General features: G+C 42.6%; 1 protein-coding gene across 2 annotated transcripts; it reads left to right on the top strand.

The window, feature by feature from the left end:
• The first annotated feature begins 922 nt into the window (after positions 1 to 922).
• On the top strand, positions 923 to 12572 carry LOC124150294. 2 transcript variants are annotated; one of them, XM_046522268.2, is made up of 6 exons: positions 923 to 1223; positions 3443 to 3604; positions 6396 to 6487; positions 8365 to 9240; positions 9782 to 9998; positions 12278 to 12572. In XM_046522268.2, exons 2-6 carry the CDS (start codon positions 3514 to 3516, stop codon positions 12541 to 12543), a joined length of 1542 nt encoding a protein of 513 aa, XP_046378224.2. In that variant the 5' UTR covers positions 923 to 1223; positions 3443 to 3513; the 3' UTR covers positions 12544 to 12572. The 2 variants fall into 2 exon arrangements, with proteins under 2 accessions (XP_046378224.2, XP_046378225.2); XM_046522269.2 differs by lacking the exon at positions 3443 to 3604.
• Positions 12573 to 12862: the final 290 nt, after the last annotated feature.

Raw genomic sequence — 12862 nt, 5'->3', positions numbered from 1 at the left:
TCACAATATAGATCTTGATTATCGATCAGATCGTCTTGACTGGTCGCCACCGTTTCGTTTGAAGCAAATGCAAGTGATACGAGAGGTTGAATCTGATTGGTCAATAGGAGAGGCATAGAAACGACATAACTCGGGTCAGATGGGTCAGTCATGACTTCATTCTTATAAAGTTCCTACAAACAAACATGTATGTGTATGCAGTTTGAATACAACTAATAATTACATGGTAATGAATGATTAAATATTAATAAATGAAGTATTGTCACGATAAAGTATTTGCAGCTAAATATTTACTCGTGCTTTCATTGCCTTTAATTTTTTTGATGCGGGAATCATCAAAACTATTCACAAAATATTTCTAGATTTTATTTCGGTCAAAATTCAGTTTCATGTGTCATCGTTGACATTTTGGCCGTGTCATGTTGTTGCCTAGAAATGACAATTTCGTATTACCAGACACAATGAAAAGCATATGAATTATGAATATAAGTGCACATGTAATAGTCTATGCAACTGATAGTTGATAACACGGCAGTTTCATACAGAATATCTCAGAAACTTAAATTTTCTTGCGTAAGAACTTCATGATAATCTGTTCAGAAGGTAAATTCATAAGAATAACATCGTCCTCCATTTAAAACAAAAACACTGCCGTGTCAATATTTGCACGAAATTAGCCAAAGAATACATTGACATCCCTTAGCCCTTATGTTGGTACCAATACTCACCTCTATGACTGGGAAAACAACAATTTTCCAGAGCTCACCAGCTTCGCCCAATGCATTTTGACAGCCGCCATCTTGTTGTAGCAGACGATGTTTCATGGTGGGCGATACCGGTCCATTGATTGGAAAGCGGAACGAGTGCAGCGATACCACGCGGGGGATCCGGGAACTAGTCTACATTATCCCAAGCTCTTTCCCAGCGCATGGCACGTTCGTTTACACTCTCGGAAACATCGCGATCGTACAGAGAGCTCCGCGAACGGGTTATCGCTGTGAGGAACTATGCTCACAATCCCTTCTAAGCTCCTCACAGCGATAACACCTTACCGAGAGGGTAACGAAGGTGTCACGCGCTGGGAAGGAGCTTGTCCCGTCAACTCAAGAGCAGATAACTCTATATCATTACACGTCTCCGTTTACAAACAAGTCCAGAACGCCGAGAGACGGTTGTCAGCTGATTGCGTGTTACATTCGACCCGTATCGCCATGGCATAGACGGTATGTGGCCTCAGCGAGATATTGCTTTGGTTTTTCGTAACTTGATATTCTGGGGTGGGAAACAAACACTTGTTTCTGTCAGTAAAGTAGGCCAGTTCTCAACTTTGACGTCACCTATTTTCGTGAGACATCTATTTTAGTCGTTATTTCTGTCTGTTAGTGTTAGACCTAATGATATTTCAATTTATCGTGTTTTAAAAACTGCAAAAATGATGCTGATTTGGCATATTTAAGTTGTATTTATATAAAATGGACTTAATAATTGTGTTTTGGTTTGCAATAGTTTAACATACAGCAGAGACTAGGGCTGGGACGGGTAACTCGGGTCCTCGGGTCGGGTGGGTCCTGAGTACGACTCGGGTACCCACAGGATGTAAGGTCACGTCTTGACAGTCAGACCCCATCTTTGCTCACATGATGTAGGGTCATGTCTTGACAGTCAGGCCCCATCGTTGCTCACATAATGTAGGGTCATGTCTTGACAGTCGGACCCCATCGTTGCTCACATAATGTAGGATCATGTCTTGACAGTCGGACACCATCGTTGCTCATATAATGTAGGATCATGTCTTGACAGTCAGACCCAATCGTTGCTCACATGGTGTATGGTCATTTCTTGACAATCAGACCCCATCTTTGCTCACATGATGTAGGGTCATGTCTTGACAGTCAGGCCCCATTGTTGCTCACATAATGTAGGGTCATGTCTTGACAGTCGGACCCCATCGTTGCTCACATAATGTAGGATCATGTCTTGACAGTCGGACACCATCGTTGCTCATATAATGTAGGATCATGTCTTGACAGTCAGACCCAATCGTTGCTCACATGGTGTATGGTCATTTCTTGACAGTCAGACCCCATCGTTGCTCACATGATGTAGGGTCACGTCTTCACAGTCTGATCTCATTGTTGCTCACATGATGTAGGGTCATGTCTTGACAGTCAGACCCCATTGTTGCTCACATGGTGTTGGGTCATGTCTTGACACTCTGACCCCATAGTTGCTCACATGGTAAAGGGTCATGTCTTGAAAGTCGGACCCCATCGTCGTCACATGGTGTAGGGTCATGTCTTGACAGTCTGAAACCATCGTTGCTCACATGGTGTAGGATCATATCTTGACAGTCAGACCCCATCGTTGCTCATATGATGTAGGGTCACGTCTTGACAGTCGGACCCCATCGTTGCTCACATGATGTAGGGTCACGTCTTGACAGTCGGACCCCATTGTTGCTCACATGATGTAGGGTCATGTCTTGACAGTCAGACCCCATTGTTGCTCACATAATGTAGGATCATGTCTTGACAGTCAGACCCCATTGCTGCTGTAGGGTCATTTCTTGACTAGGGGTGACTATTGGTCTGGAAATCACTATTGCAATAACTATTGATATTGAAAGAAACTATTGCGATAACTATTGGTATTGGAAGCAACTATTGTGATAAATATCGATAGTTTTCAGTGTATCATTTTAGATGGATTTTAGAGTTGAATTAAATCTTGGAACTGAAGTTTCCTTTGAATGTGATAACAATAACAACAAATAAAAAGTAAAGTTTGAGATGTGACTGATTTGTTGTTTATTTACCCTAATAATTTAAGAAAAAGAAAATTCATGTGTAAATTACTACCACTCATGATCAAAAGAAAAACAAATTTGTACAGCATTGCATGTAATTAATTGATGTATTTAATACAATCGAAACTATCAATATTCCTAACTGAAATTGATACTGTTGATCGGAAACTGATTTAACAATCGATTTATTGACTTTAAGTGCTTCCCAATAGCAATATATCGATATTTCGATTTATCATGACACCCCTAGTCTTGACAGTCGGACCCCATCGCTGCTGTAGGGTCATGTCTTGACAGTCTGACCCCATCGCTGCTGTAGGGTCATGTCTTGACAGGCGGAAGCCATCGTCGCTTTTGGTTGGCATAAATATCGTCCACAGCAACCTATGCTTGTCTTAAGGGGTTACAAACTCACTTGGGTCACGCTTTGTCAAACTGTTCAGTAGGTAGCCAGTATTAATCATAGTTGAACATTGCTCATAATGCCAGTCCCAGAGAGTCAAGTTCAGACTTGATTATTTACAGACCGCTGTCATATAGCTGGAATATTGCTGAGTGCGGCGTTAAGCAACAGAAAAGACAAACTACGACTCCTTTTTTTAAAACCAACAACAAATTTACACTTTGTTACAACAGTGAGCTGACTGCTGTGTGGTCGGTCGCCGATGTGGTCTTTTGTCGATGTGGTCACTTCCTGATGTTCCACCATGGACAGATTCAAACTGCGATGTCGTCGGTGTCGCTATGTCCTCCTTGTCAGTGACAACATCATCAATACCCACGGTCAACCGGTGAAAGGTCAGAAGTGTCAACATAAATCAAGTTTGCATTGATCAAATTGACATACATATTCCACACATTTACATGTAATTCAATACATTGACATATTACTCAACACAATTACAGAGCCACATCAATCACTGTATTGGGTTTTTCCTAAAATGAGTAAACATGTACGCAACTTACCTGTAGCTCTGCCACGTTTTCGAGCCCCTAAACAATACATGACCACACACTTAGTGACAAAATCAAAGTAGGCTCTTCAAAGCCCATTGCAAACATCATAGTATTTGCCCCTTGCAGTTAAAGGTTATGTTACGAGTTAAGCTACATGAGGTAAGATATTCAATAAGTAATGAAAACATAACTTGAAATTTACTTTTTTTTAAAAAGCACATTTTAATTAAACTTGATCTGATGATAATTTTGCATCAGAACAAGCCTATGCTCCAATGATGTATCAGTTGCTGTTTGTAAACTTCCTGTCTGGAATGTCATGTGACTGATCATGCTGTGCATCTATTTTTAACCTGACTGTTATGGAGGGGCTTGAAATCATGTGATGGTGACAAGACGGCGCCTGACTGACACATCTCACTCAGAGAGGCAATATCACAGTAAAATTAACAAGACATGGTATTTTGACCATCCAAGTGCTAACTAATAAATTTACATTAGTTTGGGTGAAATAGTGTCTGCACTGACTGCAGCACGTCACTTGAATTTACATTTCAGCTTTGTCCTTTAGTGGCTTTGACTGATGGATGGCCCAGCTGTCTCTTCACGGCTTTGTTGTCCTTTACGAAAGCCTTTCAACGCAAGTGTAAATGTCTTTGGAAATTCCATTCGGAGAGGGTGTGATCCAGGGATCCGGAAACTGGTCTGTGCGCCGGACTTGCCTGTTTGTATAGTGCAAACAGGACATTTTACAATTTGCCAACAGAACATTTTCGAAAAAGTATAAGCAGCACATCACAACTTGAGACCTGGATATCATAACAAAGGACACAAAATGTCAACCAACTGTGGTTTCTCATAGGGATTGTTTCAAATTTGGGGTCGTCGACTCTCATCCCAGTCAACATTTCCGGTGGGAAAATTCTACTCTGTAACAATTTTGAAATATTTTATATATCTCTAAAAACTAGCTTGTATGATAACCAGTTAATGAAACATTGTTCTAGAAGTAGAATTTGTACTTTACTACGAAAGTGTAATCCCAAATATGACATGTGTTATCTGTGACTACTTTCTGAAAGACAGTGTGTTTTCATAGCTTTTGGCCATGGGAGCTGTGCCAATTCCACAAGTTACATGATCTTGACTACCAGTTGTCGGACTTTCATTTTTGTGGAAGCCTCGGTGGCTGAGTGGGTTAGATCACTGACTTTGTGTGCTGGCGATTAGGTGCCTCACTCTGGCAGTGTGGGTTCGAATCCCGGATGGGACTCAACCCAAGAATTTGTACTTGTACTTTGTAATTTGAATTTGAGAAAGTGAAATCCCAAATATGACATTTCTTACTTTTGACCACTTTCCAAAAGGCAATGTGTATTCAAAAAGAAACCTAGTTTTTTTTTCTCTGAGATACTTTGCTCTGTTATATGATGTGAAACATCCAACATATTAGGAACGCCTTCCCCACTTAACAAACTCTACCTCACAGCCAACTAAACAAATAGCAAAAATTCCATCAAAAGAAAAATGCTTAACTTTGTACAGCGTTAGAAATTGGCACTAGTCCTGTAGTCCTTGCAAAACTGCACAACAGTTAAGTTGTCGTAAGGACAAGTACAAATTTGCCATTTTTGAGGGTTTTGCAGTATGTGGTGTAGTGGACTAAAACTGTTAGTCTCTACCACTGCTGTTTCCTTAACTATGCTTGTCGTAAGAGGTGATTATGCTTGTCGTAAGAGGAGACTATGCTTGTCGTAAGTAGGCGATTATGCTTGTCGTAAGAGGCGACTATGCTTGTCGTAAGAGGAGACTATGCTTGTCGTAAGAGGAGATTATGCTTGTCGTAAGAGGAGATTATGCCTGTCGTAAGAGGAGACTATGCTTGTCGTAAGAGGAGACTATGCTGGTCGTAAGAGGAGACTATGCTTGTCGTAAGAGGAGATTATGCTTGTCGTAAGAGGAGATTATGCCTGTCGTAAGAGGAGACTATGCTTGTCGTAAGAGGAGACTATGCTGGTCGTAAGAGGAGACTATGCTTGTCGTAAGAGGAGACTATGCTTGTCGTAAGAGGAGACTATGCTTGTCGTAAGAGGAGATCTAGACTATGCTTGACATAAGAGGAGACTATGCTTGTTGTAAGAGGCGACTTTGCTTGTCATAAGAAGAGACTCTGCTTGTCGTAAGAGGAGACTATGCTTGTCGTAAGAGGAGACTATGCTTGTCATAAGAAGAGACTATGCTTGTCATAAGACGCAACTAATGGGATCGGGTGGTCAGGTTGTGCTGACTTGGTTGATGCATGTCATCGTATCCCAATTGCGTGGATTGATGCTCATGATGTCAATCACTGGATTATCTGGTCCAGACTTGTCTATTTACAGACGCCACCACATAGCTCATTTCAGGGTTAAGAAACAAAATAAACCAAAAAGAACATACATCAGGGGCGATGGAGTAGCCCAGTGGTTAACATGGTTAAAGCATTTGCTCGTCAAGTTGATGACCCGGGTTCGACTCGTGACATGGGTACAGAGTGTGGTGTCCCCCCACTGCCTTGATATTACTAGAATATTGCTCAAAGCGGCGTAAAACCAAACTAACTCACTCTCTCACTCACTCATTCTGTCCACAGAATCATCATGTTCAAGTTCCTCCACCTTGTCAGTTTGGTACATCTCTATGGAGAATGAAGAGTTGTCATGGATACGGGAAGCTATCAATCAGGTGTAGTTGTGATACAATCTGGCTGAAATGTTTTTTCATTTCTTTGAGCATCTTGTGTATGTGATAAGTTTATGACCACTATAACCATGGTAACTGTGATGAACTTGACTGACGTTGCTATCTTGGCAGCCTGTAAGTTTGTTTGTCTGTATACTCTTTCATACCAGCAATATTCCAGCTATATGTCAAGTCTGGATCAGACAATCCAGTAATTGACATCATGAGCATCGATCCAAGCAATTGGGATACGATGACATGCATCAACCAAGTCAGCAAGCTTGACCACCTGATCTGGTTAGTCCGAATAGTCACCTCTTTTGACAAGCATGGGTTGCTGAAGACCAATTCTTCACCAGGATGTGAAGGAGCCTAGACTTGGCACGTCAACAAATGATATCCTGAGTATCGAATCCTTCCAGAATCAGCAAGGCCACACACTGGGACCACTCGATCCTTATGTTGGTCAGATACACCTGTGAAAATCCGGGGTAGAATAGTGCCTCAGCAATCCATGCTTGCAGTTAAAGGTGACTGACTATGTTTGTCAGAAGAGGTAACTGAAGGTCAGGTCTCTCGGACTTGGTTGATGCTTGTCATCATATCCCAATTGCGTGGATCAATGCTCATGATGTCAGTCACTATATTGTCTGGTCCAAACTTGATTACTTACAGACTGCCGTGTTATAGCTTGAATATTGCTGAGGGTGGCGTTAAACAACAAACAATCCAACAAATGTTTGTCAGCTATTACCATGAATATGGGATGCTAGGATTGGGGACGTATTTTGCCCATGAAACTTTATTAGGGTCTCATGTATTATAGGGATGGGGCACGAGAGACCCCACCCCTACCTAAATCCTATCTTTCTGATTTAATAATTTTTTATTTACATACACACCCACACCAACTGCTGTTGTGTTTGAAAAAAGATCCAGCTGTAATATGTTTCTGTTTCAGTCCCTGTGGATCAAGATCCAGCTGTGGCATGTTTCTCTCAATGTTTCAGTCCCTGTGGATCAAGATCCAGCTGTGACATGTTTCTCTCAATGTTTCAGGCCCTGTGGATCAAGATCCAGTTTTTACATGTTTCTCTCAATGTTTCAGGCCCTGTGGATCAAGATCCAGCTGTGACATGTTTCTGTTTCAGTCCCTGTGGATCAAGATCCAGCTGTGACATGTTTCTATTTCAGTCCCTGTGGATCAAGATCCAGCTGTGGCATGTTTCTCTCAATGTTTCAGTCCCTGTGGATCAAGATCCAGCTGTGACATGTTTCTCTCAATGTTTCAGGCCCTGTGGATCAAGGTCCAACAGTGATATAATTCTCTCAATGTTTCAGGCCCTGTGGATCAAGGTCCAACAGTGATATAATTCTCTCAATGTTTCAGGCCCTGTGGATCAAGGTCCAGCTGTGACATGTTTCTCTCAATGTTTCAGGCCCTGTGGACCAAGGGCAAGCTGTGATATAATTCTCTCAATGTTTCAGTCCCTCTGGATCAAGATCCAGCTGTGACATGTTTCTCTTAATGTTTCAGGCCCTGTGGATCAAGGTCCAGCTGTGACATGTTTCTCTCAATGTTTCAGGCCCTGTGGACCAAGGGCAAGCTGTGATATAATTCTCTCAATGTTTCAGGCCCTGTGGATCAAGATCCAGCTGTGGCATGTTTCTCTCAATGTTTCAGGCCCTGTGGATCAAGATCCAGCTGTGACATGTTTCTCTCAATGTTTCAGGCCCTCTGGATCAAGGTCCAACAGTGATATAATTCTCTCAATGTTTCAGGCCCTGTGGATCAAGGTCCAGCAGTGACATGTTTCACTCAATGTTTCAGGCCCTGTGTATCAAGGTCAAGCTGTGACATGTTTCTCTTAATGTTTCAGGCTCTGTGGATCAAGGGGAAGCTAAACTGCCCAAAGTGTAATGGCAGACTTGGGTCTTTTGATTTTGTGAACACCACACACTGCCCTTGTGGTGAACAGACCCTGCCAGGAGTTCACATACTTCGCGACCGAGTGGATAAAATGTTGCTGAAACAGGCAGCACAGCAGCAACATTTCAGCAGCAGGATGGCAAGATCAAATAGTCGTCTCATCAAAGGAACTTCCATTGATCTAAAACTGACTTCTTGTCAGGAGAGTACTGAGGGCAGCAGAAGTGTGGTGGGGGCCTCACAAAACCAGGGGACACTACCCCGGGGCTGTGATCCAGTGGGATGGTTAGATGAATCAGGAGATGACACCCAGGGACTGGTGTCCAGGACTGGGGGGCTCGTGTGTGGTGAGGATGAAGCAGACCAGCCACCCAGGTGGGATGTCATTACTGCAAATGCTGCTGACGAACATCCCTCCTTCACTCCGAGTGCTGTTGAGATAGATCGTTTGTTCAGTCTTGATGTTGGAGTGAACTCTGATTGGATGTGTGAGGGGTTTGGTGATTCTCTGCATAAACAGTCAGTAATTAATCCAGCTTGTGCTTCATTGAAACAAATCAATGTCAGTCAGACAGTTGTCCGACATGGGTGTGACCATGTTCACAGAACCACAAAGCAAGGCATTGGTGTTGGTGACAGATCGTCCAGCGTCAGTCAGACGACCCTATGCCAGGGTGGAAGTGAGAATGGCTGTAGTGTGCAACCATGCCAAACAAAGAAGATGTTGCGGTCCAGGCGGAGGGGAGCACAGTTTGTTGACGACGACAAGAGGGAGAGTTTTGTCATGGGGACTCTAAACCGGCTCCAGCAGCTGGAGGAGGAGCAGGTAGGGAGGTTCTGTCATGAGGAAGACTTGTAACCATTGAAACATTCTTTAGGGAATAGGAATATATACTTATCAACATTTGAGGACCACGCCTTTGACTAAAATTTCAACTTTTTGTCCTGTATAGCAAATGCTGAGAAGTATATGAATTTCTTTAAATTTGTGCTTGTCCGAGATAAAATAGTGCTGAAGACAAGGAAACATCTGATAATGGTATTCCTTATTGACGAGTAGTATTTGTGAGCTACAATTCTGAACCAGTTCTCATTGCACTTGTGAAGATCCGGGTTAGAAGAGGCGACAAATGGGATCAGATGGTCAGGCTTGCTGACTTGGTTGATGCATTCCATGGATCGATGCTCATGAAGTCAATCACTGGATTGTCTGGTCTAGACTTGATTATTTCCAGACCGCCATCATAGAGCTCGAATATTGCTGTGAATGGCGTAACAGCAAACAAACTAACTTCAATACAAGAGTATTAATGTTAAGATTTCACCTTTCGACCTCCACTGACTCTGAACCATTTTGGACATTACAGACTTCCTCTGATGACAGCGTCCTTGGGGAGGACATTCTGGAGGAACACACATGTCCCGTGTGTCTGGACATGTTTCTGCACCCCCACGCCTGCCTCCCATGCCATCATGTGTTCTGTGAGACGTGTCTGCGACAGCTGGCACAGAAATCCAACAACAGTACCACGTTCCCCTGTCCCATGTGTCGCATCCTCATCAAGTCTTGCTGTCTGGACATAGGTCAGTCAACATTCCCATAAAGCTGCATAAAACCATACTGACTTGTACTTTTCAGCTGAAACTTCTTTGTAATGGAGCGTGGTCCATAATTTTGGGGTATTTAGGGGGAAGCCATGAGATTTAAACAAATTTGTGGTCACTGAGATCTGCGGAAAATTGCGGATCCTCGGAAGATTCTCACCCCTGAACATTGTACAACTCCATCCTTATTTTGCAGTGAAGATTGAAACAAGAACTCTTCATGAAAAAATGTGCAACTTAGTACAACGGATTTTGCAGAAGAGCAGCAAGGCCGTTATTTTTTCACCAAACCATCTTTGTTTGTTTCACAGGTTAATGGAGATTATTATACAGCATGTCTCTCATACTGATTTTGCGAAACGAGTGTCAGAATTCTTTTTTTCGCGAGCAAGAGCAAGGGTAATCATGAATTTTTGCAAGAGTTTCGTAAAATCTGTATGACACACATATAAGTGTTATAATTTCTTTATTACCCATTTGACCGCCTCCCTCCGTGGTCTAGTGGTAGAGCGTGCCAGCACTATCAATCGGCATCAGTCCGGACTAGTACAAGCAGACACACGCACACACATGCGTGCATGCACGTCGTGATATAAGTGCAATAATCTTGGACACCACGTTAAACCCAGTTTGAGCTCCCCTTAAGAAAAATACACTGATCACCACTGCTTTCATAGAAAACCACAATTTGCCGAATGACGTCAACAATCTTCAGCTATGACGTCTTTTCTAGTGTAATATCATTCAGACCTTACGTCACAATTAAGAATTGACCTTCACTTTGTTTGAGTTCATTGGAGTATCAACCTTTATAGAGTGAGGGCCAAACTGTATGAACGTCCGAGCTTTCACACAAAGTGAAAGTCAATTCTTATAATTTTTTATCACAATTTCTTACCTCAAAGAATGTATGCCTAGATCTAAACACAATTTTATTTAGTACGTGTGACTTCATGTTTACACTGACAGCCATACAACAACCAGCTGTATCGCGGAGTAAAATAGTTCCTCAAAAAGAGAGGTGACATGGGCGTATGGATGCACAACTTGCTCTTCAGAAACATCTTCCACAGCACATGTGTTCAAATCATATCCTCATTAGATGAGAAAGGTCTGTAAAGAACTACTTCAGTAAGTCAGTCACAATGACAGCGTGTCGTAATACATTTACATCAAGTACAAGACGTCAAAATGGCCGACACGATAAACGTGACGGGAGAGATTTCCGAAGTTGTTAATGAACCTGTATCGGTTACATGTGTTAGTCATCATTGATCAACTGGCCGATCCTTGAAAGGTGAATAAACATGCGTCAAACAGACACAAAGGTAAATTCATAGATTGCTGGAGACGGTCAATGTCAGCCTGGGCACGGATCGAGTCGATACTACGATAGTTTAGATGTGCATTTCTTCGTTTGTTCATTAGGATGGGCCGTAGCGAGGATATTCGTGAACAATCATGCAGTCACGCTCTCTGACATTTCTCAAAGTATACTGAAACGCTGAGACCAAGAATAAATTGAGGTTCTTAATGATCAGAAAGAACGCTTATTCATGTTTTCGTGCTAGGGAATTCCCAGGGGTTTCCCCAGGAATGTGGAAGTCGTCCGTCAGTGTCATACACTTATGAACGTCAATTTCGCGGTCATGTGACCGACCTCGCGTCCAATGGAAAAGCCGTATATCGTGTAAACTTCAAATTAAAAAAAATATTAAGATTTGAATTATGCAACAATGCTGTCCTGGTGACGGAAACAATACACAGGTGTGCGAGAAGTCATATTTGCACTAGTGCACATACGATTTTTTTTTACTGGGTTATTTCTAACAGTATGGATAATAAATGGTACGATTAACCTCAGAATCCTTTTAAAAAGAGCATCACAAATTCTCGGAGGTTGACAGAAAAATCGTCATACACCCTGGATCCTCTGGTGAGAACCCATCAGTCAGTGCCCACTGGAAGACTGGACTTCTGGATGCTCTGGTGAGAACCCATCAGTCAGTGCCCACTGGAAGACTGGACTTCTGGATGCTCTGGTGAGAACCCATCAGTCAGTGCCCACTGGAAGACTGGACTTCTGGATCCTCTGGTGAGGACCCATCAGTCAGTGCCCACTGGAAGACTGGACTTCCAGCTGTGTAAGTCAGGGCTGTTGGTGCTTTGCTGCAGTGTTTTCGACCTGGCTTTGACCATAGGAACTTGCATGGGTTCATTTAAAACTGCATCATTCTAGCTCTTATTTATTCTTTCAGACTTGAATGCCACAATAAAGCTGAACTATCCCGTCTCCTACAAGTACCGTCGTACGACAGAGAGCAAGTACCTGTCACACCGCTACCCGCTCCCCCGGTCTATAGGGACTGCACACCCTCATACCATCAATCAACGCATTGCCTATGCCTTCGGAGGCCATGAGAACATATACGGCGTCATGTCTCGACTATGGCTAAAGTGTTTCACATTCCTTGGAGCTGTCATTCTAGTTTTGTTGGTGCTGTGTGTGTCTTTCGCTCTGTGATATTAAAGAGTCTTATTATCATCTTGAAAGTGTAAAATTATGTTATGTTTGGACCCACTGGGGATGCGGGCAGAATGTGTTGCCAGCACCCTGTTGCTAGTTGTTTGAGGCAACGAATTCATCGTTTCAATGACTGGATTGTCGGGTCCAGGGTCGATTATCCATAGATCGCTGTCATGTAACTGAAATATTGCTTAATGTATCGTTAAACAACAAACTTCCCGTGATTAGCATAGTGAGTGTATGCGACTTTCATCAACTAACACATACACAGTTGAAAGAAGTGGCTTAAGCAACTCCGCGATCTCATGACCATTTT

This window comes from Haliotis rufescens, unplaced genomic scaffold (assembly GCF_023055435.1).
Source record: "Haliotis rufescens isolate VD_foot unplaced genomic scaffold, xgHalRufe1.0.p SCAF_33, whole genome shotgun sequence".
NCBI classification, from domain to species: domain Eukaryota; kingdom Metazoa; phylum Mollusca; class Gastropoda; order Lepetellida; family Haliotidae; genus Haliotis; species Haliotis rufescens.
Note: the sequence above shows the minus strand (reverse complement) of the source record. Positions and strands in the feature narration are given on the sequence as shown.

Bases quoted from the DNA above. Each gene is read 5' to 3' on its own strand.
- LOC124150294 (XM_046522268.2), top strand. From the start codon at position 3,514: ATGGACAGATTCAAACTGCGATGTCGTCGGTGTCGCTATGTCCTCCTT. The intron at 9,241-9,781 runs GTAGGGAGGTTC...TGGACATTACAG, and splicing joins AGCAGCTGGAGGAGGAGCAG to ACTTCCTCTGATGACAGCGT. The intron at 9,999-12,277 runs GTCAGTCAACAT...TTATTCTTTCAG, and splicing joins GTCTTGCTGTCTGGACATAG to ACTTGAATGCCACAATAAAG.